We start from the raw sequence: 27622 nt of genomic DNA, 5'->3' as shown, positions 1-27622 counted from the left end.
CTATATGAGATAGCTATTCCTCCTTGTCTACTCTTACTACTGTTTTAGCTCATTTTACTACATTCACCTTGACCTTGAGTCTTCCATCCAATACATGCCCTTTCAAAATACCCAGGCAATGATGCCATTCCCAAGGACCTTAGATGATATTATTCCATATTGGAATCAAACAGTTTGACCTTTTGAGCTATTTATGACTAGTTTCTCATTAGCTTTATATGTTTTTAATAGATAAGATTCTCTTCTGAGTTACAAATTTTTTCTAGGAAGAGTTGAAACTTCTATTCATCAAATGCCCATTTTTTTCCTTTTCATAATTATTCTCATCTTTGCTAAATATATTATTCTTGGTTATAAGCTCACTTCTTTTGCTCTGCAAAATGCTCTGTTCCCTCTCTGTTAATTGTGTTATTTTGACTGTAGCTCCATAGTATTTAAATTATTTTTTTCCTATTATAGTATTTTTTCTTTAACCTGGGAGCTATGGCACTTAGCAATGATATTCCTGTACATTTTCATCTGTGGGTCTCTGTAAGGTAGTGATTGGTGGAGTCTTTCAATTTCTGTTTCTAAAATTTCTGTTTATCTTGATAATTTCTTGGAGTATGATGTCTAAACTTTTTCTGATTGTAACTTTCTGTGAAGTCCAATTATTTTTATATCATTTCTCCTTGATTTTTTTCCATATCAGTTGTTTTTATGATAAGATATTTCATAGTCTTTTCTACTATTTATCTTTTGATTTTGCTTTATTACTTGTTGTTGTCTTAGGAAATTGTTAGCTTTCCTTTGTCTAATTCTAGTTCTTAATTATTTTTTTTGGTATCTGAATCTCTTTTTCCCCTTGAGTGATCTTCTTTCATAATTTTCTTGATTTTCTTGCATTGCTCTTATTTTTCATCCACTTTTCTCATTTCATTTTTTGGAGATCTTCCAAAAACTCTTTTTGAACTTCTGGCCATATAAAATATTTCTTTGCCATTTTTTAAAAAAACACTTACCTTCCATCTTGGAATCAATACTATGTATTAGCTCTAAGGTAGAAGAGTGGTAAGGGTAGGCAATGGGGGTCAAGGGACTTGCCCAGGGTCACATAGCTGGGAAGTATCTGAGGCCAGATTTGAACCTAGGACCTCCCATCTCTAGGCCTGACTCTCAATCCACTGAGCTACCCAGCTGCCCCCTTTCTTTACCATTTTTGAAGTAGATATTTGACATCACTGTCCTCTGAGTTTGAGTCTTGGTCTTGTCTGTCCCCATAATAGATATCAATAGTTTGGTTAACTCTTATTTGCTTATTATTTATTTAAAATTTAGCAGTCAGGCCAATAGACTTAATGGCTTTTTTTTTCTTTCTGGAGTCCCAGGGTTCCTATTTTGTTGATGGATTTATCTCAGGTTTCAGGATTTTTGTGTGTGTTTATTTTTCCCCCCCCGAGTCCTATTTAGTTATTGTGTTTTTTATAATCAGAATCTGATGTACTCTTGGTTCCCATTCAAGCCCCAGTCCATAGAGATTGACCTCAGCTACTCCAACAAGAGCTTCTTGGGCAGTTCTTCTACTTGTTGCAACAGCTGGGGATTCCACTCTCCTGGGTGTGACCTAGCTGACAGGGGTCCCATTCCTTCAGCAAACACAGTCACAGGTGCAGGCTCCTCCTCATTCTTCCTCTCCCACTTTAACAGCCCCAGACAGAGCAAGTGTCTAGTCTGTGTTTTCCAGACCTTCAAAGTTGTCTCTCCTTTATTAATAATGAGGCTTAAGTTTCCTACCTTTAGGTCCTGGTACCCTCCAACTCCAAGGTGTCTACTCCTTCATTCCCTAGCTGTGGACCAGCCAGGGATTTTGGAGCAGACACAGCATTTCCCAGGGCCCTTTTCCTTGGGATTCAGATTTCAATGGTATCCTCAGGAATGCAGGTCCTTCCACCATCCTCAGTAATCTTGGTGAGATTGTTAATCCTACCATCTAGGGCTGCTTTGTGAATTCCCTCTGTTTCCTCTCTTCCTGCCCCAGGGCCTATGGCAGTCGGATTGAGGCCAGTTTATCCTTGGCTGTTTAACTTCACTGTGGACTCTGGACTTCTATTTTTTTTTTTTTGCTAATTTTTGTGCTGATTTTATGGAGTTATTTTTTGATTATTGGGATGGGGTTAAGGAGGGCAAGAAAATTTTGCACCCTACTCTGCCATGTTCCCGTAATCCATTTTGACTTAATGGTGTGAGTTATTGATCTATACCTAGTTTTTGCCAAACTGCTTTCAAATTTTCCCAACAATTCTTACCAAATAGTGAATTCTTGTCCCCAAAACTTGGATCTTTACTTTTGTGAAATACAAGTTAACTTTAATCTTTTACTACTATTGATTGCACGTCTATTCTTTTCCATTGATCTGCCTTTCTATTTCTTAGCCAGTTCCAGATAGTTTTGATAATGACTTGCATTATAAATTTACAGTTTAAAATTTGGTATTGCTAGTCCTTCTTTTACTTTTTTCAGTAATTCCTTTGATATTCTTGACTTTTTCTTTCTGCCTCAATAATTTTTTGGTAATTTAATTTGGATGGCATTGAATAATTTGGGTAGGATCATCATTTTAATTATTGATTAAATTGATCTGTCTATCCACAAAAATATTTCTCCAGTTTTTTATTTGACTTTCTTTTTGTAAAAGGTATTTTATAATTATGTTCTCGTAGTTTCTGGGTTTCTTTTGGCAAGTATACTCCCAGATGTTTTATTCTATGGTTCCCCTCTCATTTTGCTGAGAAAACTGAGGCCAAAGCCATTGAGTATGTGCTCCCTTTACCTCCCTTCTCATTTCAAAACCTTTTTGACATCTTCACCCAGTTTAGTTTCCTACTACTGAGATGGCCTTTCTTCTTGCCAATAACAATCCCTGGACATGTGCCCTTCATTTCATCCTCTATTTTCTTGAGGGAACTGGCCCCTCACTCTTCCACCTTCTCTTTAGTCTTCAAATCATTTCTATTTATACTATTCTTTCTCTACTGCTTTAAAACATATCCACATTTTCCCTTTCCTTAAACAAAAATCTTTTCTAATTCCCATCATCCATCCTCTCAAGCTATCATGTATCTCTATTCCTTTTCTTAACTAATTATTAGTAGAAAAAACTTTATATGCCCTTTTCCTGTCCTCTCACTCATTCATTCCTATACAAACTGGTTTCTGTCCTCAAAACTCAACTCAAACAGCTCTCTCCAAAGTTAGAATCATCTCTTAATTTCCTAATCTGATGGGCTTTTCCCAGTCAGCACCCCTCATTATCTTTCCACTTCAGAACACACTATTGACCTCATTCTTTTTCTGGATGTTCTCTTCCATATGGGTTTTATGATACTGCTTTCTCAGGATTCACTTATCTTTCTTACTTCTCAATCTGTGTTGGCTCATCATCCATACCTAAGGGAGTTTCACAAGTCTCTTATCCTAGGCTCTCTTCTCGCTCTACACAACCTTGATAACCTCATACATTTAATTATTATCAACTCCATACATTTAATTATTATCATATATTTTCATATGCATATAACTCAGATCTATATATAGCCCAGTCTCTTCCCTAAACTTCATATCAACAAATTTCTAATGGTCATTTCAAACTAGATGTTCTAGAGAAAACTGAAATTTAATTTTTCCAAGATAGGATTCCTTGTCTTTTCCCTAAAGTTTATTTCTTTTTCCAATTTTTTTTCTGAAGGCACCATCATTTTCTCAAGTTTATAATCTCAGTATGATCCTAGATTCCTCACTCTTCCTCATCCCACACACCCAGCCAAATGTCAAATCTTCCTTTTTCCACATCCCAACATCTTTTGCATCTAACTCTTTCATATTTACTTATCAGGGCCTCATCATCTCTCACCTGAATTATTGCAACAGTTTTCTACATTGCCTCTCTCCACTTTAGATCATCCTATAGAATTGCCAAAGTTATTTTCCTTAAGTACAGATTTAATGTTACCACTCCCCTACTAATAAACTCTAGTACTTTCCTAGATTTTCTCCAGGATGAAATAGAAATTTGTTAGACTTAGCAGGCATTTAAACCAGGGACAACTAGAGAAGAAGCTTTCTGACTTTCCTGGCCTAAGTCCTACCACTGAAAGTCCTGGGGGAAAGAACAGACCAAACAGAGTGAAATGAACAAGGCATCCCCTGAGAGAAGGAGGCAATCTCATCTTGTTTACCAATCCTTTGGAGCTTGCATCCCTTAGGATACACTAGAATCCATAAGCAGAGGGCCCTGGAAGCAGCTGTATCTGCTATGGTCTTGGCCTCCCATGGGCCCATAGGTGAAGATTGAAGTAGTGGATGCCATAGAGCTTTGTTGGCAAAGCCATGGCATGGGTGCCAGGGCAGCATGGAGGGGGCTGCTCTATTCCCCCTTTCTACAGTGCTTGAGGACAATTTTTGCATGGCCCACTCCTTTGTCCAGATGACCAATGTGAGCACTTCCTCTACTTTCTGGGGTAATGTGGGGCTCATGATCTAAAAAATGTTTGCCAGTGCTGCCATAGAGTCTATGGGCATCAGGACTTAAGGGTAGCAACTCATACTTCCATGCTAACAAATAAGGGACCTTATGGACCCAAGGAACACAGACTAGACATTAGCTCTATCTCAACTTGAGGCAATAAGATATGAGGAATGAGGAAGTAACATGCTTTGACAAGTGTGGTTGCTGAGGGACTGGGACCCAATCAGTTATGGTCATTCTCATGATAGTAGAGTCTCTGATTATTGCTAACATGGGAGGTGGACTATCTGCTTGTAGCAACAGTGGCAGAACTACCTATAGGCTCCTGTTGGAGTGCTTGAAGTCAGTCATGAACTGGAGCTTGTGTTGGGGACCAGGAGTACATCAGACCCCAGACTATAAAAAACGAATCCAGGAAAAAACAAACACAAAAATCTTGAAACCTGAGGTTCTACACTCCAGCACCTTAGGAATGGACTCCAGAAAAAAAGCCAATAATTAAATCTATTTTCATGGCGGCTAAAATTTAAAAATAAAAATGAGCAAGTAAAGGAGAAAGAACCAAACTATTAATAGTTATGAGGACAGAGGAGACTTTGACTCAAACTCAGAGAACAGTGAAATTAAACATCTATTTCATAAGTAGCAAAGAAATACACGAAATGGCCACAAGCTCAAAAAGAACCTTTGGAAGAGTTTTTAAAAGATCTTAAAAACCAAATGAGAGATGGAGGAAAAATTAGAAAGAAAAAATAAGAGCAATGCAAGAAAATCAAGAAAATTAATAAAGAAAGATCATTCAGGGGAAAAAAGAGATCCAGACACAGAAAAAAATAATTTACTAAGAACTAGAATTAGGCAATTTTGCTTTATTACTTCGTGTCTTAGGAAATTTCCTAACAGTTTCCTAAGACACAAAGTAATAAAGCAAAATCAAAAGAATAAATAATGGAAAAGACTATGAAACATCTTATTACCAAAACAACTGATCTGGAAAATAGATCAAGGAGAGACAATATAAGAATAGTTGGACCTCCCAGAAAGTTACAAACAGAAAAAGAGTTTAGACATCATACTCCAAGAAATCATCAAGGTAAACTGCACAGAAATTTTAGAAACAGAGAATAAAATAGAAATTGAAAGACTCCACCAATCACCACCTTACAGAGACCCATAGATGAAAATGTACAGGAACATCATTGCTAAGTGCCATACCTCTGAGCTTTAGGAAAAAAGAAACAATTTAAATACTGTAGAGTTACAGTCAGAATAATATGAAACTTAGCAATTACAACATTAAAGAATATTTCACATGGAATATAGTATTTTGCAAAGCAAAAGAAGTAGGTTTAAAACCAACAATAACATATCCAGCAAAAATGAGTATAATTATGAAAAGAAAAAAATGGACATTTAACAAACTGAAGGAGTTTCAACTATTCCTGGAGAAAATCTGGAACTCAGAAGAAAATTTGATCTATAAAAACATATAAAGTTAATGAGAGACTAATCATAAGCTGCCCAAAAGGTCAAATTGTTTGATTCTTGTATGGGACGCTGCCATCTATGGCTCCTGGAAATGGCATCCTGGTATTTTGAAGGTGAATGTATGGATGGAAGGCTCAAGGTTGAGGGATTGTAATGGAATGAGCTGAAATGGTAGTGGAATAAACCAGGAGTAGCCATGTGCATTGGCTATCTCATGGAGAAAGAAGGAGTGGAGGAATAGCCATGGAGAAAAGGAGGAGAGGGTGGAAGCTTGATAGTACTAGAACCTTACTCTCACCAGGCCTGGGATAGAGAAAACATACACGATGTAGATGGGTAAACTTTTTCTTAATGTACATAGAAACTGGAGGAAAGGGGGAATAAGATAAGGGAGGGACTGGGAATCCCTTCAGGGACTAAGAGAATAAGAGAAGCAAGGGTATAAGAAAAGGGAGAGATTTACAGATAAGAGTATGTGTCAAGAGGTAGTGCGGTAAGGTGAGGGGATAAGGAAATCCAATAAGAGTGTACACAGTTGGGGGATAAGGACCTTTGGAAAGGTAGACCAATTTGGAGCTAGGAGGGCTTGAGGAAAAGATAAGGGAGGATTTTTAGGAAAAGTGAATATGAGAAGCATTGGTCAAAGGAAATTGGACATCTGAGGAGGGATCCAACAGAAAGAAAGAGGGGGACAAACAGTGAGGAGGAATGGAGTACAGGGAAATGCAGTTAGTAACTATGACACTGATTGTAATGGGATGAATTTTTTTAAAAGCCAAAAAACAGGACCTGACAATGTGCTGTTTGCATGAAACACACTGAAAATGAGAGAGAAGCATAGAATGAATGTAAGGGGCAAAATATACTATACCTCAGCTGATCCAGAGAAGGCAGGGTTTGCAGTCATGACCTCTGAAAGAACTGGAGCTAAAATGGGTGTAATTGGAAGGGATGAACAGGATAACTATATTATGTTTGGTGATGAAGGGTGGTATTTCTATTGTCAAGTTGTTATTTGGGGGACCCCAAAATCTGTGTTTATTTGGGATCTAGCAACCTCAAGTTTAGTCAGCTTGAAAGATAGAGATTCCAGGCTTGTCTTTGTTCCTGTGAGAATGTACCTTGAAGAGAATTTCAGGTTAGGAGTTTCAGACTGAATAATAGACCTTAAGATATTTAATGGCCCTAGTTAGGTAGAGTTAGTAGACTTTAGTCAAATCCTAAATATCCTTTTGTCCTAGTAGTTTCTCCCATTGTGTCAAAGTCCTTCATTAGGTAGCCCAGCCCTTGTTTGGATGTTTCCTTTTTTTGTGTCCATTGTAAGGTAGTTGCCCTATTGGCTAGGGCCTAGCCTATGGTTTCTTTCCCAAGCCTGTGACTGTAGTTTGAATGCTCCCATTTTCTTGTAGTCATGGTAATGTCAGTCAGTCTTATTTCCCTGTCTCTTGGTTTCCCAAAAGGTATATATGTTCTCCAAATTCTTTTGTCCTTCAGAACTATCATCTGTTGGTGATTTCTCCCAAAGATATTGTAGCCAGAGTGCCAGGGCCTTGGGCTTTGAGTGATGTGGGGCATGTGACTCTGTATGGCGGCAGAATATTGAACACTATCCCTCTCTTGATTAAAGACTTGGTTTTTCTGATTATTTAACACAATATGAATAATGAAACATCATCATTATTGAACCTGTATGCACCAAGTGTTATATGGTATCCAGATTTTTTAAAGGAAAATCCAAATGAGATGTAGATGGAAATAGATAACAAAATAATAATAGTGGGGGGACTTTCATTTTCCCCTCTTACAACTAGATAAATCTAATAAAAAAATAAAGAAGTCAGGGAGATGAATAGAATCATAGATAAGTTTCTTTACATACCTACATGAGGTTAGTAATAGATCTGAGCCTGAGAATACACAGAATCCAAACAGTTTCTGTTTGGACAACAGTAATTTAGAACGTAGAAATATTCTGCAGAAGTCCCATTTTAACATTCATCATACTATGGAGTTAATCCTGCATTCCTGAAGGTTATGGTCCTGGCAACAGATTGTATCTGCTACCTAAGGACTACTGTGGCCCTGGTAATGTACATTAACTGAGAACCACAAAGGTTAAGATGATCAAATTAAATGCTAATAGGAACAGAGAAGCAGGCCTAATATTATATTGTAGCAATATAATATTAGGCCTGTTACAAATTTTTTTTTTAAAAGGGATAGAAATACCCATTAGGTGCCATAAAGTTGTTGATGCTCATTGACGTAGAGTTCCCATTACTAAGATTAGGCTTTTAGTAAAAAGCCTTTTGTGTATAAAAATATTTGTGGAACCTTTGTAATGACAAAATAATTGGAAATAATACAAATGCAATGAATGGGATTAATAGCCAAATAGATTGTGATATTTGAATGTAATGGATTGTATTATTTATTAGGAATAAAAAATATTGGAACTATAAAGAAGACAGGGAAATACATGAAGAGAAGAAAAGAGCATTTCAATAATATATATATTATGATTACATTAAAAAATAGCCACAAAATCAATTGGAAAAGTATTAAAGTAAAACAAATTCAAAGATAATTCAAAAGCAGAAGATATTTATATTAGTACTCATGTAATTTACATATTGTAAAACAAATTGTAAACAATGTGGAGTTCATCAGTTTGGACATAATATTTATGCATTTTTTTCGTTAAAGGTTTTGTGGTTGTGGTTACTTAAGTTTATGATAAAAATAAAGTAATTTTTGAAAGATAGGATCAAAATGGTTATATGATCTAGACTTAAAAGGAGGTATTATAAGCAAATTAGAATAGGGAACCTCTTTGATGTATGGATAGAAAAGGAATTTACGAATAGGAAAGACAATAGAGAGCATCATGAGATGTAAAATGTTTGATTACATTAAAGTAAAAAGTTTTTGTAGAAATAAAACATGATTACAAGATTAGAAGGAAAGTAGAAAAGTATAGGAGGGAAATATTGTGTTTTTTTGATAGAGGTCTCAATTCTAAAATATAAAGAGAACTTTTGTCAAATGTATAGGAATATGAGCCATTCTCCAAATAAATAATGGTCAAAAGGTCAATGAAGACAGATTTTGGATGAAGAAATCAAAGTTTATATAACTATATTAAAATGTTCTAAATCATTATTGATTAGAGAAATGCAAAGCAAAATAATTCTGACATCTCACCATCAGAATATCTAAAATGATAAAAGATCAAAATGACAAATATTAGAATGTGGAAAAATGAGGGGCACTAATAAACTGTTGGTTGAACGGTGTACTTTAATCATTTTGGAAACCAATCTAGAATTATTCCCAGGGTGTTTTGAAAATGTGCTTACTTACCCTTAGACCCAGCAATATCTCTTTTGGGTGTATAGTCCAAGGTGATCAGGGAAAAAAAGAAAAGAATCAATATATTTAAAATATTTATAGTGGCTATTGTTGTGGAAGCAAAGAAGTGGAAATTGAGAGGACGTCCATCAGTTAGAAATTGACTGAAAAAGTACTGCACCATCAGGAATGATGAGCAGGTTTAAAAAAAAAGAATCAAAACATAGAAAGACTTGCATTAAACTATGAAAAGTGAAATGAATAAAATCAAGAGGACATTATATACAGCTACAGAATTAATGTTTGAAGAATAATTTTGTGGATGTTCATCTCTAAAGATAGATCTGATAATAGAGACACAAAAGACATAATTTATATATGTGTGTGTTTTGGATTTGGTGACGCTTTATCTAGTTATGGGGGAGAGGGGGATGTAATGAAGGAAATTTGTTGTAACCAACAAACTAACAAAAAACCCCAAATAAAACATTTTAAAATATAAAAAAACAGAAGGGCAGATCTTCAGCTAAAAAGATGAGAGGAGGGACAGTGTGGAAGATTAGTGAAAAAAAGATTTTGGAATATTCTCTGGGGAGGAAGATAGGAAAATAGAGGGGAATTAATTGTTTTGCTTCATTGGAGGCTCAGTTGAAATTATACAAATTTTTAGTGAAGCTGGTCATGGTTGTGACTTACTCAAGCTCTATTTTGAGGAGCAGAGGAGGCAGATAGAGGGCCTTATCTCTTGAGGTTTAGCATAAATTTAGCATGTGTGAAACAGGGAGATATGGAATACTTAGAGTCAGATAGAAGGATGTTGGAGAGTCAGAGGAGCATAGGTTTAGAGTTGAAAGGGACTTTGAAGGTCATCAAGTCAACCTTTTGCAGATCAGGGAAGTAAGACTCAGAGTTGAAGTGACTTTATCCAGAAGTACACAGTATCAGTGGTGGATTTTTTTGGGGGGTCCAAGAAGTAGAAATTAGTAAATTATGGTGAGATTTAGAGTGTGATCATTTGAGTATGTGGCTGAAGTGGAGTGGAAGAATAAGTTATGGAATTTGAGGAAACTTAGGATCTGAAAGGCTTAGGTGCGGAAGGGAGCACATGAATGTTGCAGTCCCCAATTGTGAGGGCATAAGTTGGAGAGGAGACTTATTAGATAGTTGCTAAATTCTGTAAAATAGAGAGAAAATAATAATCTGAGAGCTAGAGTTGACAATCCCATGTTCTATGTTTAAAAAATTTTTTGGTGAAATATTTTAATGCAATGAATTTCAAAGGAAGAGTTTGTTGAGTATTGGTATCAGTGAGAGAATCTAGAAGTAGTATTGGTGTTATCCCCTTGTAGGATCAGTGGTTTGGGTCATGTAAGTGAAGGGACAGCTAATGCTAAAGAGAATAGTCAAGATGCAGTGTTGTTTAGGGCAAGACAAGTCTTACAGCAAGTGAATGGAAGGAAATATGAAATGAAGATTTTCATTAGAAAACAGGAATTCCAGCAGACAGTGAAGGGGTGAACAAAGTTGGAATTGGATATGGATAGAATTTAAGAGGATGGGGATATGATAAAGGAGGTATAGAATAGGAAATATGGGGGGGTAGGGTGTGGATAAAGGGTCATTCCTAGAGTTAGGAGGATCCAGATTTAACTTCTGTTTATAATACTCAATATGTCACCATGGAGAAGTTGTAATGTCTCAGTGTCCTAGTTGTAGAATAGGAGACACAACTCCCATTCTGCTTTCAGAGGAGAGTTTCTAAAGTAGTAGTTTGTTTTGCTGATGAAAGCATAGATATAGACCAAGAAAGAAAAAGGTAGGGAAGTATAATGGATAGAGTTCTCATCTTTGAATCAGGAATTCATATCTCAAAAAGTATTTATTAAAAAATTTTTTAGGCTTTAGGCTCTGGGGCTAAGTTAACATGTATTCTAATTGGAGATGACATGAGAGACAACAGGTGACTCATTTAGACTCTCAAAATTTCAGACATTTTGGTAGGTTGTATTCCACATTTGTGAGAGTTCCAAAACAAAAAAACCCTATATTTTTAATGTATTAGTACCTGACATTTATGGTGGTGTTGATATTATTAGACTGTTTTTTTGCTAAGATTCCCAAATATTAAATTGTGTTACAGGAATTACAATTTTATTTCTCATACAGTATACTTTAGTATTTCAAATGATCTATAATTTTACCATTATTAGGACTCTTGCTGAAACCCATCAAAACCCATCAGTAATTTAGTAGATGGTTTCAAATGTTATTAACTATGTGGGCAAGGATTTGAAACATTCTTATTTGAGTAGGACTTGGTAGAACTTGTATTCTCTTATATACTCTTAGAGAAATTGGGTCATCATCATCATACCATTACTTTTACTAAGGTTATGAATCTGTGAAGTAGTTGTTTTTTCTTTATTTTTAAAAATTTTAATTAAAATGTGTTTCCATGGTTACATGATTCATGTTCTTTCCCCTCTCTCCTCCATCATCCTTCCCCCTTCTGTAGCCAATGAGCAGTTCCACTGTGTTTTACTTGTATCATTGATCAAGACCTATTTCCTTATTAACATTTGCAATAGAATAATCGTTTAGGATCTACATCTCCAATCACATCCCCATTGAACCATGTGATCAAGCAAATTGTTTTTCTTCTGTGTTTCTACTCCCACCGTTCCTTCTCTGGATGTAGATAGCATTCTTTCTCACAAGTTTCTCTGAATTGTCCTGCATCATTGAATTGCTGCTAGTAGAGAAGTCCATTACGTCTGATTGTGCCACAGTGTATCCATCTCTGTGTACAATGTTCTTCTGGCTCTGTTCCTTTCATTCTACATTGATTCCTGGAGGTCTTTCCAGTTCACATGGAATTCCTCCAGTTTATTATTCCTTTGAGCACAATAGTATTGTATCACCAACAAATACCACGATTTGTTCAGCCATTCCCCAATTGAAGGCCATCCTCTCATTTTTCAATTTTTTTTGCCACCACAAAGTATAGAGATCCTGCTCTATAACTAGAGACTTATCTGAGTGGCCTAGGGTGGTCGTCGGATGTAAAGAACGAAAAAGATTGGAAGCATGGCTTGTTAGCTCTTAATGCTCCGAGTTACCAGTTTATTATAAAGGAAATTAAAGATCCCCTTCCCCCAAAAGCCCAAGAAAGTTTCCCACAGTTACAGAGAGCAGTATTTTTACTATAGTCAAAACAAAAGCCTTAGAAGCCTCCAGGTGTAGATAAAAAACCTATGCTAAACTATCAACTATATGTGTTATCTTTAAGTAGAGCCTGGGACATCTCGTTAGGCTAGTAAGTCCCTGAAGTTCTCAGCCTTGGTGGTATTAAACAATTTTTTGAGCCTCATTATTTTACTTTAATTCTGGGCAAAATGCCCTGCCAAGGGTTTGACCTTGGCTGTACTAGGCAGCTGCATTCTCGGTCAAAGGGGAGCAGTGTTAGCCCCCCTCCTGCTGGATTACTGAGAGCCCAAAGCTTTTTCAACAAGACTATAATGCATTTTAAAGGAAGGTGAGAATTATGAAAGGAATCAAAAGAGGAATCTCAGATTTTTATCTTAGAGAGCCCACTCTGTCTCGACCATGATAGGGAGAAAAATTCAATACACGGCTCTGCCGATCTGTATTGATCTTTTGAGGGGGTCCAGATAAAAATATTTACTTGAGATTCTAATTTCTCTTAATAGCTCCTGACAACAAAGTGTGGCTATAAATATTTTTTTATACATATTTTTCCTTATTGTCTCTTTGGGATATAAACCCAGCAGTGGTATGGTTGGATCAAAGGGGGCAGGTAGTCTTTTAAAGCTCTTTGGACATAGTTCCAAATTGCTTTCCAGAATGGTTGGATCAATTCACAACTCCACCAGCAATGCATTAGTGTCCCAATTTTGCCACATCTCCTCCAAAATTTAATACTTGCCTTAGTAGTCATATTGGCCAGTCTGCTAGGTGTCAGGTGGTATCTAGAGTTGTTTTGATTTGCACTTCTTTAATTATAAGAGATTTAGAACACTTTTTCATGTGCTTATTGATAGTTTTGATTTCCTCATGTGAAAACTACCTATTCATTTCCCTTGCCCATTTATCAATTGGGGAATGGCTTGATTTTTTTTTGTACAATTGATTTAATTCCTTATAGATTTGAGAAATTAGATCTTTGTCAGAGGTTTTTGTTATAAAGATTTTTTCTCAATTTGTTGCTTCCCTTCTAATTTTGATTGCATTGGTTTTGTTTGTACAAAACCTTTTTAATTTAATGTAATAAAAATTATTCATTTTACTTTTTGTAATATTCTCTATCTCTTGCTTGGTCTTAAAATCTTTCCTTTCCCATAGATCTGACAGGTAAATTATTCTATGTTCACCTAATTTACTTATAGTTTTCTTCTTTATATTTAAGTCATTTACCCATTCTGAGTTTATCTTGGTGAGATATTGATTTAAGCCTAATCTCTCCCATACTGTTTTCTAATTTTCCAGTTTTTGTCAAATAGTGAGTTTTTGTCCCAAAAGCTGGGATCTTTGGGTTTATCGTACACTATCTTGCTGAGGACATTCACGCCAAGTCTATTCCATTGATCCTCCCTTCTGTCTCTTAGCCAGTACCATATTGTCTGACCACTGCTTTATGGTATAGTTCAAGATCTGGTACTGCTAGGCTCCTATCTTTCACACTTTTTTTCATTAGTTCCCTTGATATTCTTGATCTTTTGTTCTTCCAAATGAACTTTGTTTTTCTCAGTACTCCAACATTTCTAGTTTTGGAATAGAGGTTTAGAGTAAGTGGGCCAACAACACACTTACTAGTTGTGATGTTCACATTTTGTTTCTCTGAACCTGTGGAGATAAGATCTCCAGGGGACAAGGAACATAGCTGAAAAACTATACTACTGTGTTGTTACATAATGCTACTGTAAACCTTTTCTTAATCTTTTTTTTTTTTACATAGAAAACGCAACTATGAATGAAGAAAATTTAGATGTAACAAATGGATGCAGCAAAGTTCGAACTGGTACTCAGAATGAAGCAGCCTTGTTAGCTTTAATGGAAAAAACTGGTTACAACATGGTTCAAGAAAATGGACAAAGGAAATTTGGTGGGCCACCACCAGGTAAGGATTTGTCTATATATCAAATCTCTTTACTCTCATCTTCTTGCCAACTATAAGCATTTTAAGCAGAAATTTTCTCTTTCTAGTCTTCTTAACTTATTAACTGTCCTTCTCTTAACTATTAAGTCATGTTTAATCTTTGGGAAAGAAAAAAAATTGCTCCTGAATATTTTTCTTTGTAACTCTCTCATAGCTAGTCCTTCAACTCTATGTCTAATTTAAATGACCAGCTTTGTGAGAGAGGGTAATAATGGTAAGTAAAAAATAATGTCAAGGTTGTAATGATGGGCTAATGGAAACTGTCTACTTTAGAATCATAGAAAGCTAAAGAGTTGGAAGGGAACTTTAGAAATCATTTAGTCTGACCTCCCCTGTGTTATAGATCAGAAACCTGGGGCCCAGAGAGCTTAATTACCTGCCCAGGATCACACAGCTATTAAGGAACAGAGCTAGAATTCAGACTCAATTCCTCTGATTCTTAGTCCCTTCCCAACCCCCATCCCTCACTCTATTATACTTTGAAAGGAGTTTGACTGGAATAGTAATGGGTTTTGGAGTAACAGAAGTGAAAGTGGATTAGTAAAACCAAGGTACAGATAGGTACCATGTCCAAACAAGAAACCATTTCTCAATAAAAAAAATCAGTTAATTATGATTTACAAATATCTTCCTTGAAAATTATGCTTCCCTTTCAGGTTGGGAAGGTCCACCTCCACCTAGAGGGTGTGAAGTTTTTGTAGGAAAGATCCCTCGTGATATGTATGAAGATGAATTAGTTCCTGTTTTTGAAAGAGCTGGAAAGATATATGAATTCCGACTTATGATGGAGTTTAGTGGTGAAAATCGAGGATATGCTTTTGTGATGTATACAACTAAAGAAGAAGCACAGTTAGCCATTAGAATTCTTAATAATTATGAGATTCGTCCAGGGAAATTTATTGGTGTGTGTGTAAGTTTGGATAATTGCAGATTATTTATTGGAGCTATTCCCAAAGAAAAGAAAAAAGAAGAAATACTGGATGAAATGAAGAAAGTTACAGAAGGAGTTGTGGATGTCATTGTTTATCCAAGTGCAACTGATAAGACCAAAAATCGTGGTTTTGCATTTGTAGAATATGAGTCCCATAGAGCTGCTGCCATGGCAAGAAGAAAACTTATTCCAGGTGAACAAGTGGTTTTTTTTTTGTTTCAATTCTTCCCCCTCCTATCCTACCCCCTCGTCTGGCTCCCTCTCCCCAACCTGCCCCAAATCTGAAGCTGTGATTTCATTGGTGTAGGGAACTCTTGGTGAGGAAATTATCTCCTACAGTACAGGTCAGTAAGTGTTCTAATTCCTTAAATTTTTAGAGTGCCTGGGACACTGAAAAATTAAGAGACTCGCCCAGGCTTATAGAGATAATTTGTGTAAGATATAGGATGTTATGGCAGATTTGATTCTGTACTTCTCTGTCCTATGTGCTACACTGCTGCTGGGAGAAAATGAATTCTTAAAATATATATTTATAAAAGCACATAGCCATACATTAAAAAAAAACTATTGACTAAACAGAAAAGTAAAACATTTCACAAGGTAATTAGATTTTTAAAAGTCAAGCAGGCTATTTATTACGGGAGGAAGTTTTTTTTTTGATCATAACTTTCTCATTTACTTGAATCATATGCATTATCTGAATTTCTCTCTTTTAAGGGTGATACAAGTGGAGCTTGAAAAATATAGAGGTCAACATTTACTATTTTGATATAAACAATTTCAAGAAAAATATATCCAATTAGCATTTTATTTGAATAGGAGGAATTGTTTCAGGGTTAGCAATATTTGAAATATATTAGTTTCTCCTTTTTGGGGAGGAATTAGTCAAATATTTGACCTTCATTTTGTCCATTTTAATTTTGTGTATAACTTTGTAACTTTACAGGAACATTCCAACTCTGGGGCCACACTATACAGGTAGATTGGGCAGATCCAGAAAAAGAAGTTGATGAAGAAACAATGCAGAGGGTTAAAGTTTTATATGTAAGAAATTTAATGATCTCTACCACAGAGGAAACAATTAAAGCAGAATTCAACAAATTCAAACCTGGAGCTGTTGAAAGGGTAAAGAAACTTAGAGATTATGCTTTTGTTCATTTTTTCAACCGAGAAGATGCAGTGGCTGCTATGTCTGTTATGAATGGGAAATGTATTGATGGAGCAAGTATTGAAGTAACACTGGCCAAACCAGTAAATAAAGAAAGCACTTGGAGACAACATCTCAATGGCCAAATTAGCCCCAATTCTGAAAATTTATTGGTGTTTGCTAACAAAGAAGAGGGACACCAAAAAACTCTAGGAAAACCACCAAGTCTTCCAGCTCGTCTCAATGGTCAGCACAGCCCAAGCCCCCCAGAAATTGAAAGATGCACTTACCCATTTTTCCCTGGAACAAAGCTTACACCAATAAGTATGTATTCTTTAAAATCTAATCACTTCAATTCTGCAGTAATGCACTTGGATTATTACTGCAACAAAAATAATTGGGCACCACCAGAATATTATTTATATTCAACAACAAGTCAAGATGGAAAAGTACTCTTGGTATATAAAATAGTTATCCCTGCTATTGCAAATGGATCTCAGAGTTACTTCATGCCAGACAAACTATGTACAACACTAGAAGATGCAAAGGAATTGGCAGCACAGTTTACTTTGCTTCATTTAGGTAAGTTGAATGCTCACAAAATATTTTCAAAATATAACATGAAACTAGAAAAAACATTATTACAGATTATGCTTAAATTAATTGATATTTTTTGAAACTGAATAGCAGCTCTGATTTTTTAAATGAATTTTACCCTGACTTCACAAAGTTATAGTAGAATCCTTTTTTCTTGATTCTAATATGGCTTTTCCCTATAAAATAGCTTTTAAAATGTTGCTTTCTTGTGAAACATGTGAAGTAGCTCTACCCTAGAGCATATGGCCCTGTTACTATTCTCTGTGTCTGGAGCTATCACTTTGACTAATATCTTAACTGAAATGCACTTTTTGAGAGGTGGTAAGTACAGTATCTTCTGCTACTCAAGTCAGTACATGAGCTTCTTCCTGCATCCTAGGCAGTGTCTTCACACCGTTCCAAAAATTGGCCACTGATTATATATCAGTTGATTAAATAACCATTTGATACAGTGTAAATATAAGTTAATTCAGTTGTTTGGATAAATTGATCTTTTTTTTTCAGTCAAAACAGCCAGTCCAATTAATAGCTCTGTGTAGACACAGCCTTAAGTTCACCAATCTGGAATTTTGCCACTCTTAATCATGATAAGCAAGAAGCATCATTAAGAAATCTTTCACGTTCATCCTGATATATTCATGCGTTTTTGAAAAGTAAGAATATTCTTCACAACATTGTGTGGAATAATTTATAAAACTATCATGAGACTGAGCTTTTCTGAGACAAAGGAGTTGCAATACTGCTTTTGTTTCTGATTTTTTTCCCCGTCTTTTAAAACCAAAAACCAAAAACCTTAACACTTTTTTCTCCTCTTGTTGGTCTCCATTTACAGTGCTCTCCCAGAGTTTTGGCATTTCTACCAGAAACACTCACTGATCAATGATTTCTTGAAAGTCAACAGTTAAAAAAAAGAAAGAAAAGAAAGTACCTCTCATCAGTAATGGTTCTTGGCAACCATAGCTTTAACCTTTAAGCCTTAAAATTTGTATATTGGGGTTCCTACCAAGAATAGTGAGAATAGACAGCAAAAGGAAATAGACCAAATAGTTCACAAGAGAGAATAATCTTACACATTACTTTTTAGTTTTTCTAAAAATATTTCTCATACTTGCATTGTTGTTCAAATCCATTATAGACTGGTTTGTAAGTGAACCTTTGGCAACAGTAGTGTCTTAAGTATTAGATGTAGAAGGAAATTTATATGCAGATCTGGTAGAGAGAATGCAGATCTGATTGCTTTTAGTAATTTAATTGTCTCATGATTTTTCTTGATTATATAAGCATTTGCAAAATCTACCCTCATTCTAATAAAATTAGTCTGCTTTAAAGTTATCATAAGATGAAAAAGTGACAAGTAGTCTTTGAATTTAGTCAGAGAACTCTCTTGGTAAGCTTTCCTAGAATAGTTGCCAATAAACTATTAACTTAGTCATGTAGCAAATTATTAGTCATATGGCCTTTGCTTTTATTTTTCCTTTCTTTACAAGCTCTTAAAATCCTGACACCTTATATAAACAAAGCACATGCTTTCTCTACACTAATTTGTTAGTTCTTTAGATTGCTTTTTTTTCTGCCTGTTTTGTTGTTCCTATGAAAAGTTGGTAGCGTAGAAGGAAATTGCACGATGAGCAGAGGTGTAACTAACTCTTGACTCTTATTACTAGAAGACGTTGGTGTAAAGAGTACGTAAGAGAGTAGTCATTGTTAGTTGGCACAGAGCTAAATAAAACCAAATATCTGTTCAGATTCAAGAGTCCTAATTATCTTTGTTAATGGGTACCAGAGGTTGGAGAAAAAGGATTAAAATGAGCATTTCTCACTTAAAAATCTGTAGCTATTCAAGTTCACTGTTACCATCTATTTTGGCCTGGTAGTAAGCTTTTTTGTTAGCATCAAATAAGCAGCAAAATTTTACCAATTTAAATTTCTTTTCTCTCAGTCTCATGTTATTTGAAGGAAGCACTAACAAGAAGTTCTCACGGCCTAAAGGTAGGAAATAGGTAGAGGCACAGGGTTTAATATTCTATTTGTGCGCAAAACATGGGGTTTACACCTTAATCTGTTTGACCCAGGATATGGACCCAAATGGATGATAAGTGCTTGACTTCAAGGGCAATAATGATGAAAGTAAGGGCTTGGTAGTTAGAACCAAAAGATATATTCAGAAAGCCAGTTTTTATGAGGTCTGGGGTAAAGGAGGTCTAAGGTTCAGGAAAATTGAGCTTCACGGAATTTAAGATTCTAGCAGAATTGGATATAGAAATAAAGGTCAAAACCTTGATGATCAGAGAGATGAGAAAAATAGAAACTTAAGTGCTATAGGCAGAACCAGCCAAGTCAATTCAATATATATATATCTATGTATCAGATACCTACTATGTGCAAGTACTTTTGTTTCTGATTTTTTCCTGCCTTTTTAAAAAAAACATACTTTTTTCCTCCTCTTGTTGGTTTTCATTTACAGTGTTCTCTCAGAGTAATGTCATTTCTACTGGAAACATTACCTGATCAATTATTTCTTGAAAGTCAACAGTAAAAAAAAAGTATTTCTTATCAATAATGGCTATATACTCTTATGAGGGGTTAGAAATGGTATGCAAGCAACTACTGCTATAAATGCAAGCAGCTGTGCTAGACAGGGGATATGAAGACAAAATGAAAAAAGTCCCTGCCTTCAGTAGCTTGCATTCTGAATGTTGCTTCACCTTTGGCTTATAAGAGACTGAATGCTTTTCTAGACTTTGGAAGGCAAGGTGTATTATGACCAACTTGTGATAGTTAAAGGATTTATCTCTTCATTATAAGCTGGGACTTAAGGGTTTTCTCAGATAATAATGGTCTCTCTTAAAATAAAATATAGTGGGAGCAGCTAGGTAGTTCAGTGGATTGAGAGCCAGGCCTAGAGATGGGAGGTCCTAGGTTCAAATCTGGCCTTGGACACTTCCCAGCTGTGTGACCCTGGGCAAGTCACTTGACCCCCATTGCCTACCCTTACCAATCTTCTGCCTTAGAACCAATACACAATATTGATTCTAAAATGGAAGGTAAGGGATTTTTAAAAATCTTATATAGTTGTAAGAGCTCCAAAGTGAGAAGGCCTTTGAGATTCTTATCAGATGCCTATTATCTTAGTTTGAAGTTTTTGTTAGGTCTTCACAATGATTTCTTTTTTGGGGACCATGAAGATGAAATCATTCCTAGAACTCACTGTGAATATTAATGGTTGTTTATTTTTCCTCAAATTTTCAATCTAATTTTCTAGATAGCCCAGTATAGCATCTAAGCTTAATTTCTAGTTTAATTTGGCCTCTATTGTACTCTATTATATTGTATTATAAAGTTGGATTGGACTTTTGTAGGCTTTTATTTATAGTATTTTGAGTTTCATGTTAGAATGGTGCTGTCCAGTATTCATTCATACTCTTAAATTCTTGTGATCTATATCTGATCTATGCTTCAGTGGATGTCTGATCTCATGAATGTGGGCATACTTTCCACTGGTTCAGATCATGACCCTACCCAACCACCCATTCTTGTCCATGCCTTAAAATAGATTATTTTCTGAAAACTTTCTTCTTTAAAATTTTGTGGCTATTAGTATAGCAATTAGGCCACCTATTTGTTATCCATTGCTGTACCTCACATGATTAATCCAACTAATTTTTTGATCATAAAATTCCTAGATATTACCTTTTATGCCATTTCTTAGATGAATATCCTTTTTGGTAATAGTTGCCACCAACTTACATTCACCATGCTTCTATCCTTTGTCCTTAGTGCTTATCTCAGTTTTAATTTTTCAAAAATTGAAGATAGATGGCCTTTATAGTCTTGCTGTTGGTATTACAAAATAGGATTTTGTGTTAGGACTGAAAATGCAATTTTCCATTTGTATAGCTTTCTTCTCTCTCTACAATTATAGGTCTGCTCTTTATTACCTATGATGCCTATATATACTTAAAGGTATCATAAGTATATATGTATATAAATGCACACGTATATGTATTTGTTGCTTATCCAACTGTAATCATGTTCTAGAAAATAAACATTCTTATTACACTTGTTTGCTCTTATTGTAGTACATTGTTAGGTTAATCATTTTTGAAAGGCTATGGATTTTATGAAGTATTCTTGGACTTGATATAATTAGCACAGCTCTATATGGAAGGAGGAACATGGAAATGACCTTATCTTTTATAAGGAATTCTATTATATTATGACTTGGAACAAGACATCTGTGACATGAATATTTTTGTTAGTCATTATCTTCCTGTTTTATGTTTCATTCCATATTGATAATCATCAGAACAACACTGGACAAAATTACATTGGTGATTGCATTTATGAAAAAACCCTGCAAGATTTTAATTTATGTATAGATAATAACTTTATTGAAAAAGAGCTTTTAAAGTCACATTTTGACCCATTGAGCCAACAAGTACCATTTTTTGGGGAGGGGGCAATAATAGATATATGCAGTGGGATCTTGCATGCTCTGGTCAGTTGTTTTCTTTTATTGTTAATATATGGTCTCCTGTAGGAAGCAACCTACAGAATTTTGGCTACTATATATTTTCAATTCATGTATAGACAGTTCACATAAAGATTTTACCAGTGAGCAAGTGGACGAGTCAGTTGTTGCTAGTATCTTTATAGTCTTTCTTTGGTGATAGCTCTAAACCCTCCCTCCTTCTTCCTTATCCTCTCCCTCCCTACACACACACACACACACACACACACACACACACACACACACACACACACACACACACACACACACACACCCTTCTTTTGCTATCTTTCTTGAAGTAGCTTGAAAATCAGTTCCTTAGTGCTGTCATGGTTGTTGGGTTGACTCAGAACATCATATCTTGTCCAGATGAAACTGGATTTAGCTGTGTTTCCCTTCCCTTAGTTAGTTCTCTGTCATTTGAGGGCTAGATTTTGCGTCACAAGTATTATATTTTTATCTTGTATTTTTAATTTTTTGGTTTTAATATGATTATTATGCCATTAAAATGTGCAAAAGTTGTAGCTTTTATAGAATACATTTCAGTAATTCTTAGAGATATAGTGCCTATTGGAATGGGAAAATCAGACATTTCAAGTATCCTATAAGCCTACACTTAAGCAGGATAGACAGGAAAAGCGAAGTTGAAAATGAAAAATAATGCCAAGAACTGACAAACTATTGTTCTGATATAGCATAATTCTCAGAAAACAAGCAAAAACCTTCAGAAGGTCCCAGTAGCTCTGGAGAGGCTGCTATTGGTTGTTCTGCAATATGTTATCAGCTTCTTGAATTTGGAAGAACAGCCAGAAAAACAATTTTTTTAAAAATAGTTGCTAACCTACATTAAGAAAAAATTATTTATAATAGGCAAGATTATGTAAATGCTAGAGTTCTAAAGACTAGACTAAAAGGTAATTTTTATTGATGGAACTTATATTTTTCTTTCAAGGCTATACCAAAATTATTGTTAGAAGAAGTCCAGGTGAACCTGTATGTAATATATGGGTATTTTCAAAAGACTGGAAAACATCCACTGAAAAAAATACTTTAGGAACTTTACTGTATGACCTCAAAGTCTTGTCCATATTTAAGGGAATTATGAACGCTGATAAAATATACTTACCTCCTGAGAAGCAAAATTATTCTGGAAATTCAGAAATTCCCAAATGAAGATGGAATGCTGCAATATAATCTTGTACTATGCCAAATATCATTAAAGGTTAAGAAATTTATCTAAGAGATGGAGATAAACATGCTTCAATGGCTTGTACTCATTTGATTTAAAGTCCATTGTTGAAAATCTTTGGGCTGTAATCAAGGATAGACTTGGAAAAATTGGTTGTTTGTCAAAGGTTCACTTTATTCAATGTTATATGTGGTTTCATCATGAAGAACTAATGAATATTTATTAAACTTCCACAAGCTTAGTGTACCAAACCATATAAAACAAATGATATTGCATAAGAACATACTACATTATTAAAAATGATTTTAAAGATGTAAAAACATTGTCATGTTTATCAATAAAGTTATTTTTTTCTTTATCCCAGTTAATTTGCACTATTGTAACACATTGGTATTGAGCTGTTTGAATCCAATTATGGTAGTTCTACTCTGTTTGATGATTGAGAATAAATCATTATAGAAGTGTAAACAATGTGAACAATATTCTTTCCTGGTTGTTCATGACGTCTTTTATTTCTTAGAGTAAGAATATTAATGTGGTTCTATTCTTTAAATAGTATGTATTAATGATATCAGTGGAACAAAACTCCCATATTTGTGTGCAATAATTGGATGCTGTCAGATTCATTTTATGTTGCCTCACATTGTGTTCTTCCTTTGAGATTTATCTAGATCTACATCTTTAAAAGATCTGAGTTATTGGTTCTCAGGCTAAGGTTTTTGTAGGCTCATTTTTTTCCCTTCAGGCATAGTTGTGTTTTTGCTATTTTATGATGCTATACTGCTTCAGCCACCCCTTCTGTAATGTTCTATAGAGGAATTCTTACTCTGAACCATTGTCACCCTTTGTCCACATTCTCACCTTGGCAAGAAGACATGTGTTTGTTATTCTTGAAGCAGTTTCTTGGCTTTTTTGCCTCCTCATTGTGTCAACTTCTTTTCTTTATTAAATCTCTAAGAACATAATTTCTTAACTCATTTTTCATTTCTTAGCATTGGTACCTTAATCAATAAGCATTTGTATTACTAGTGTGTTTTCAGAAGTGGAGATACAAAAACTAGTGAAAATATAATTCCTAACCATAAGAACCTGCATTCTATTTAAGGAAATATATATATTTATACATATATGTATATATGTGTATATATATATATGTACATACACATATATAGACACTAGATAACAGGAAAACTTTAAGTGGGAATGCATAGCTATAGGGGAAAGAAGGGCTTATGAAGCAGGATCTCATGCAGAAGGTGATACTCGAACTGATTTTTTAAGGAAATGGTTATTAAGAAGTGAATGTGAAGAAATTGTACATTTCAGGAATGGGATGAAAACAGAGAAGTGAGATGAAGATTTCTTTGTATGAAATAGCAAGAAGGCCAGAATGGCTGGAGCATAGAATATATGATGTATAATAAGGCTGGAAAGGTAAATTGGGGCTGATTTTTGTGTAGAGCTTTGAAGGCTAAAAAGGAAATTTTTGTATTTGATTCTAGAGATAAAATGAAAACAAACGAGAGCTCATGAAGTTTATTGAGAAGGGGAATAACATAGTCAGATCTATGCTTTAGGAAGATTACTTTGCCAGCTATGTAGAGGATGGATTGGAGTGGGATGAGACAGGAGCAGGGAAGAAAATTAAGAGGGTATAGCAGTAGTCCAAGTGAGAAGATATGTGGTCCTGAATTATGTGGCATTGTGAGTAGAGAAGAGGGTATTATTACATGCTGTTACCATACTATTTTTATTTTTTCCCTAATCTGTTTTATATTTTAAAACTTTTTTTCCAAACTAAGCAGTAGTTTGATTTAAAACAGTCCACTGACTCAAAAAATAATTTGTTTTATATATATTGGGTTTATTACTATCATTTTTGGGGTTATTTTGTTTGATACTTCTTCACTTTTGTTGAAAGATACTATAACTGAGTAGTCCATAACCCTTGGACTCTTTTAATCCTGAAACTTTTTTTAGCATTTTTTGTTGATATTTATATTGAAATTACTAGATATCAACATACATAGTGACTTGACTCTGATGATCTTCATTGAATTATTCGTAGAATTTTCAAGTTCTTTGTATTCTGCAATAGATATTGATGCATATGTTGCAATGATCTTTTCAGTGTTCTTTTTGTAATTTTCTATGAAATGTTTCTCATTTTTTCATTTATTTTGGATGTTGAGTAAATGACATGAGGTCTCCCAATTCCTTTATTTGACTCTTGAAAACCTTTGAGCTATCCATTCCATTTAGCTATAATTTCATATTGTCTTTTCGAAAATAAGCTTTATTTTGATACCTTTTGTCATTAAAGCAAGATTATTTCCTTCTTCCTCATCTTCCCCTAGATTTAACTCTCCTCCGTTATATAGAAAAACAATCCAAAACATCCAGTACAGAAGATGTTATCTGTCTGATAATACAAACAGTATTTTGTACTAGTTATTCATGTCTTCTAGGTTTTTTTTTTAATAAAAGAAAGGTTGTTATTAATGTGGTTAATTTCCTCCACTAGTATATAAATTTATTGATAGTTGAACAAAAATCTAAAATTTTTAAATGTCAGGGGTTTAACTAATACTTAAAAGTGCTTAAGTATGTGATTAATATAAAAGCCATATGTCCACACAAGTACAGCTACTTTACAAGGCTGCGAGAGGTTGAAGCAAGATAAAAACTAGATAAAATAACTGTGCAGGTATTATGACTATTCCATGAGCTAGAATCTCACTTCCTGGGTGTTCAGGTGCAGACAAGGTAACTGTCCCTGCATCTCTGAGTCATTCTTTCCTAGTGCCTTCCCAGATTATCTAATCCAGATATGTGACTATTCCCAACAATAATTGATATTTTTCAGATGGCTAGCTCATATTAGCATGACCTTGAAGTACATTTTATGAAGTTAAACTAAAATGAAGAAGTATAATGTTAGAATTCTAGAGTAGCAAAGCCTTTTCTAGGCAGATTCCGAAATCTCAACTCCTAACCAAACTAATGAACCTGATTGCACAGGAGCACTGAAAAAGCCTCTGCAGGGAAGTGCTTCCTAACTTTTCCCCTAGATCTTCTCAGGAGAACAAATCATTCCATTACCCTCGGCTCCCACTTCATTGACTCCTTTCTTTGAAATTCCTCAGTGCTTTACTTTGCAAAGCTTCTGCTTAGTGCCTTTCCTGGCAATTTAATGTCTTTATAGCCACGCATTCCTGGTGGTGTCACTGTTAGGGATGCAGGGTTTGGTCCAAAGTCAGACTGAAAATGGCACTGGTGCTAGAGGGCTAAAAACCCCTCTGTCTTGTGTGGTTTTGTGTTTCCATCCACTACAATCTCTTGAGATCACTAGGCCACTTCCATTTCTCTGATGCATTAAGATGGAGAACAGTGATGGGATTAAATAGTGATTACCTTGAAGGTCTTCTGCCAGATGCTACATTAATACAATCATTCCTTCTTTACATCACTTCACCAGCATTACTATGGAAGACTTAGGGCCATTTTGAATTTTTTTGTTTTTCCATTTTGTCTGCTGTTTTGATCAAAGGGTTCATTATCATGCAGCTGTTGAATGTGTACATACTTAGCTAGGCTGAATCTTGGATATAAAGTACAATAGTGTTTCTGCTGCCACAATTTTATCTAAAGACTTTCCATTGTGTTAAAACCTGTCAAAGCTTTTGTTTTGTTGACATTGCTATTAGACACCTAAAGTTTCCCCCATTCCATAATCTGTCAACAAGCATTTATTAAGCACCAAATATATGGTATCCAATTGGACCTGATTTTCTGAATGTTGGAAGCTCTTCTTTAACACTTACTTTTAAAAATGACGTTATATTAATCCGCCCTAAGCATTTCTATGCATTTTTCATTGAAAGAATGAATTGATGACATAGCCATTTGGTGGCAGTTAGAATCTTTGAGAGGAGAACAAACTTGAGACCTAGAATGCAAGAAGTACATATTCTGTTGGCATTTTTGGGTTCCTAACTTGAGTCCCACAGTTGTACTATTTAAGATTCATTTTCTTCTCCTTATTTGCTTTTTTCATTTAAAATGGGAGCATTTTCTAAGCAAATTAACCTACTGAAAACAGTTAAGAGCAAAATATAAGATTATTGCATACTCCTACATTTTTCTTTTCTCTTAGGAATCAGTAGACTATTTTGGTTTGTTAGCTATGGGACATTTTCCATCTTACCATGATTGAATAAGGTATTAATTTATTCAGTTTCTGGAAGCTTATAGTGAATAGGTTGTAAATGGTTTCCATAATACCATAATTAATGAGTAAGAATATAGGCTTAAAAATTATGTGAAACAAATTTTGTTCCTTAATATAATGCATGGAATGCTCTTGGGAAGCTCACCACATCTCCATTATATTTATTATTTTATAGTGTACATACATAATATTCATTAGTGAAGGGAACCATTAATATTACTACTTTAAAATGACCAGTAGTTAACCCTTCCCTGGATCTTTGTTGGTTTTGATTTTGACTTCCTGAGATCTCTAATGCTATTTTTTGAACTCATCAAGAATATATTAAGCAGGGGCAGCTGGGTAGCTCAGTGGATTGAGAGCCAGGCCTAGAGACGGGAGGTCCTAGGTTCAAATCCGGCCTCAGACACTTCCCAGCTGTGTGACCCTGGGCAAGTCACTTGACCCCCATTGCCCACCCTTACCACTCTTCCACCTATAAGTCAATACACAGAAGT

General features: G+C 35.0%; 1 protein-coding gene across 1 annotated transcript in view; it reads left to right on the top strand.

Moving 5' to 3' along the window:
* Positions 1 to 27622, top strand: part of RBM46 (RNA binding motif protein 46) — an 83933-nt gene that overhangs the window by 32982 nt on the left and 23329 nt on the right. The window contains exons 2-4 of the mRNA XM_044681247.1: positions 14320 to 14481; positions 15177 to 15644; positions 16398 to 17180. Coding sequence (XP_044537182.1) covers positions 14331 to 14481; positions 15177 to 15644; positions 16398 to 17180 — 1402 coding nt within the window. The 5' untranslated portion in view covers positions 14320 to 14330. The remainder of the gene's footprint in view (positions 1 to 14319; positions 14482 to 15176; positions 15645 to 16397; positions 17181 to 27622) is intronic.

The sequence above is a fragment of the Gracilinanus agilis genome, chromosome 6 (assembly GCF_016433145.1).
Source record: "Gracilinanus agilis isolate LMUSP501 chromosome 6, AgileGrace, whole genome shotgun sequence".
Classification (NCBI taxonomy): Eukaryota; Metazoa; Chordata; class Mammalia; order Didelphimorphia; family Didelphidae; genus Gracilinanus; species Gracilinanus agilis.
This window is presented reverse-complemented; position numbering and strand designations above follow the sequence as displayed.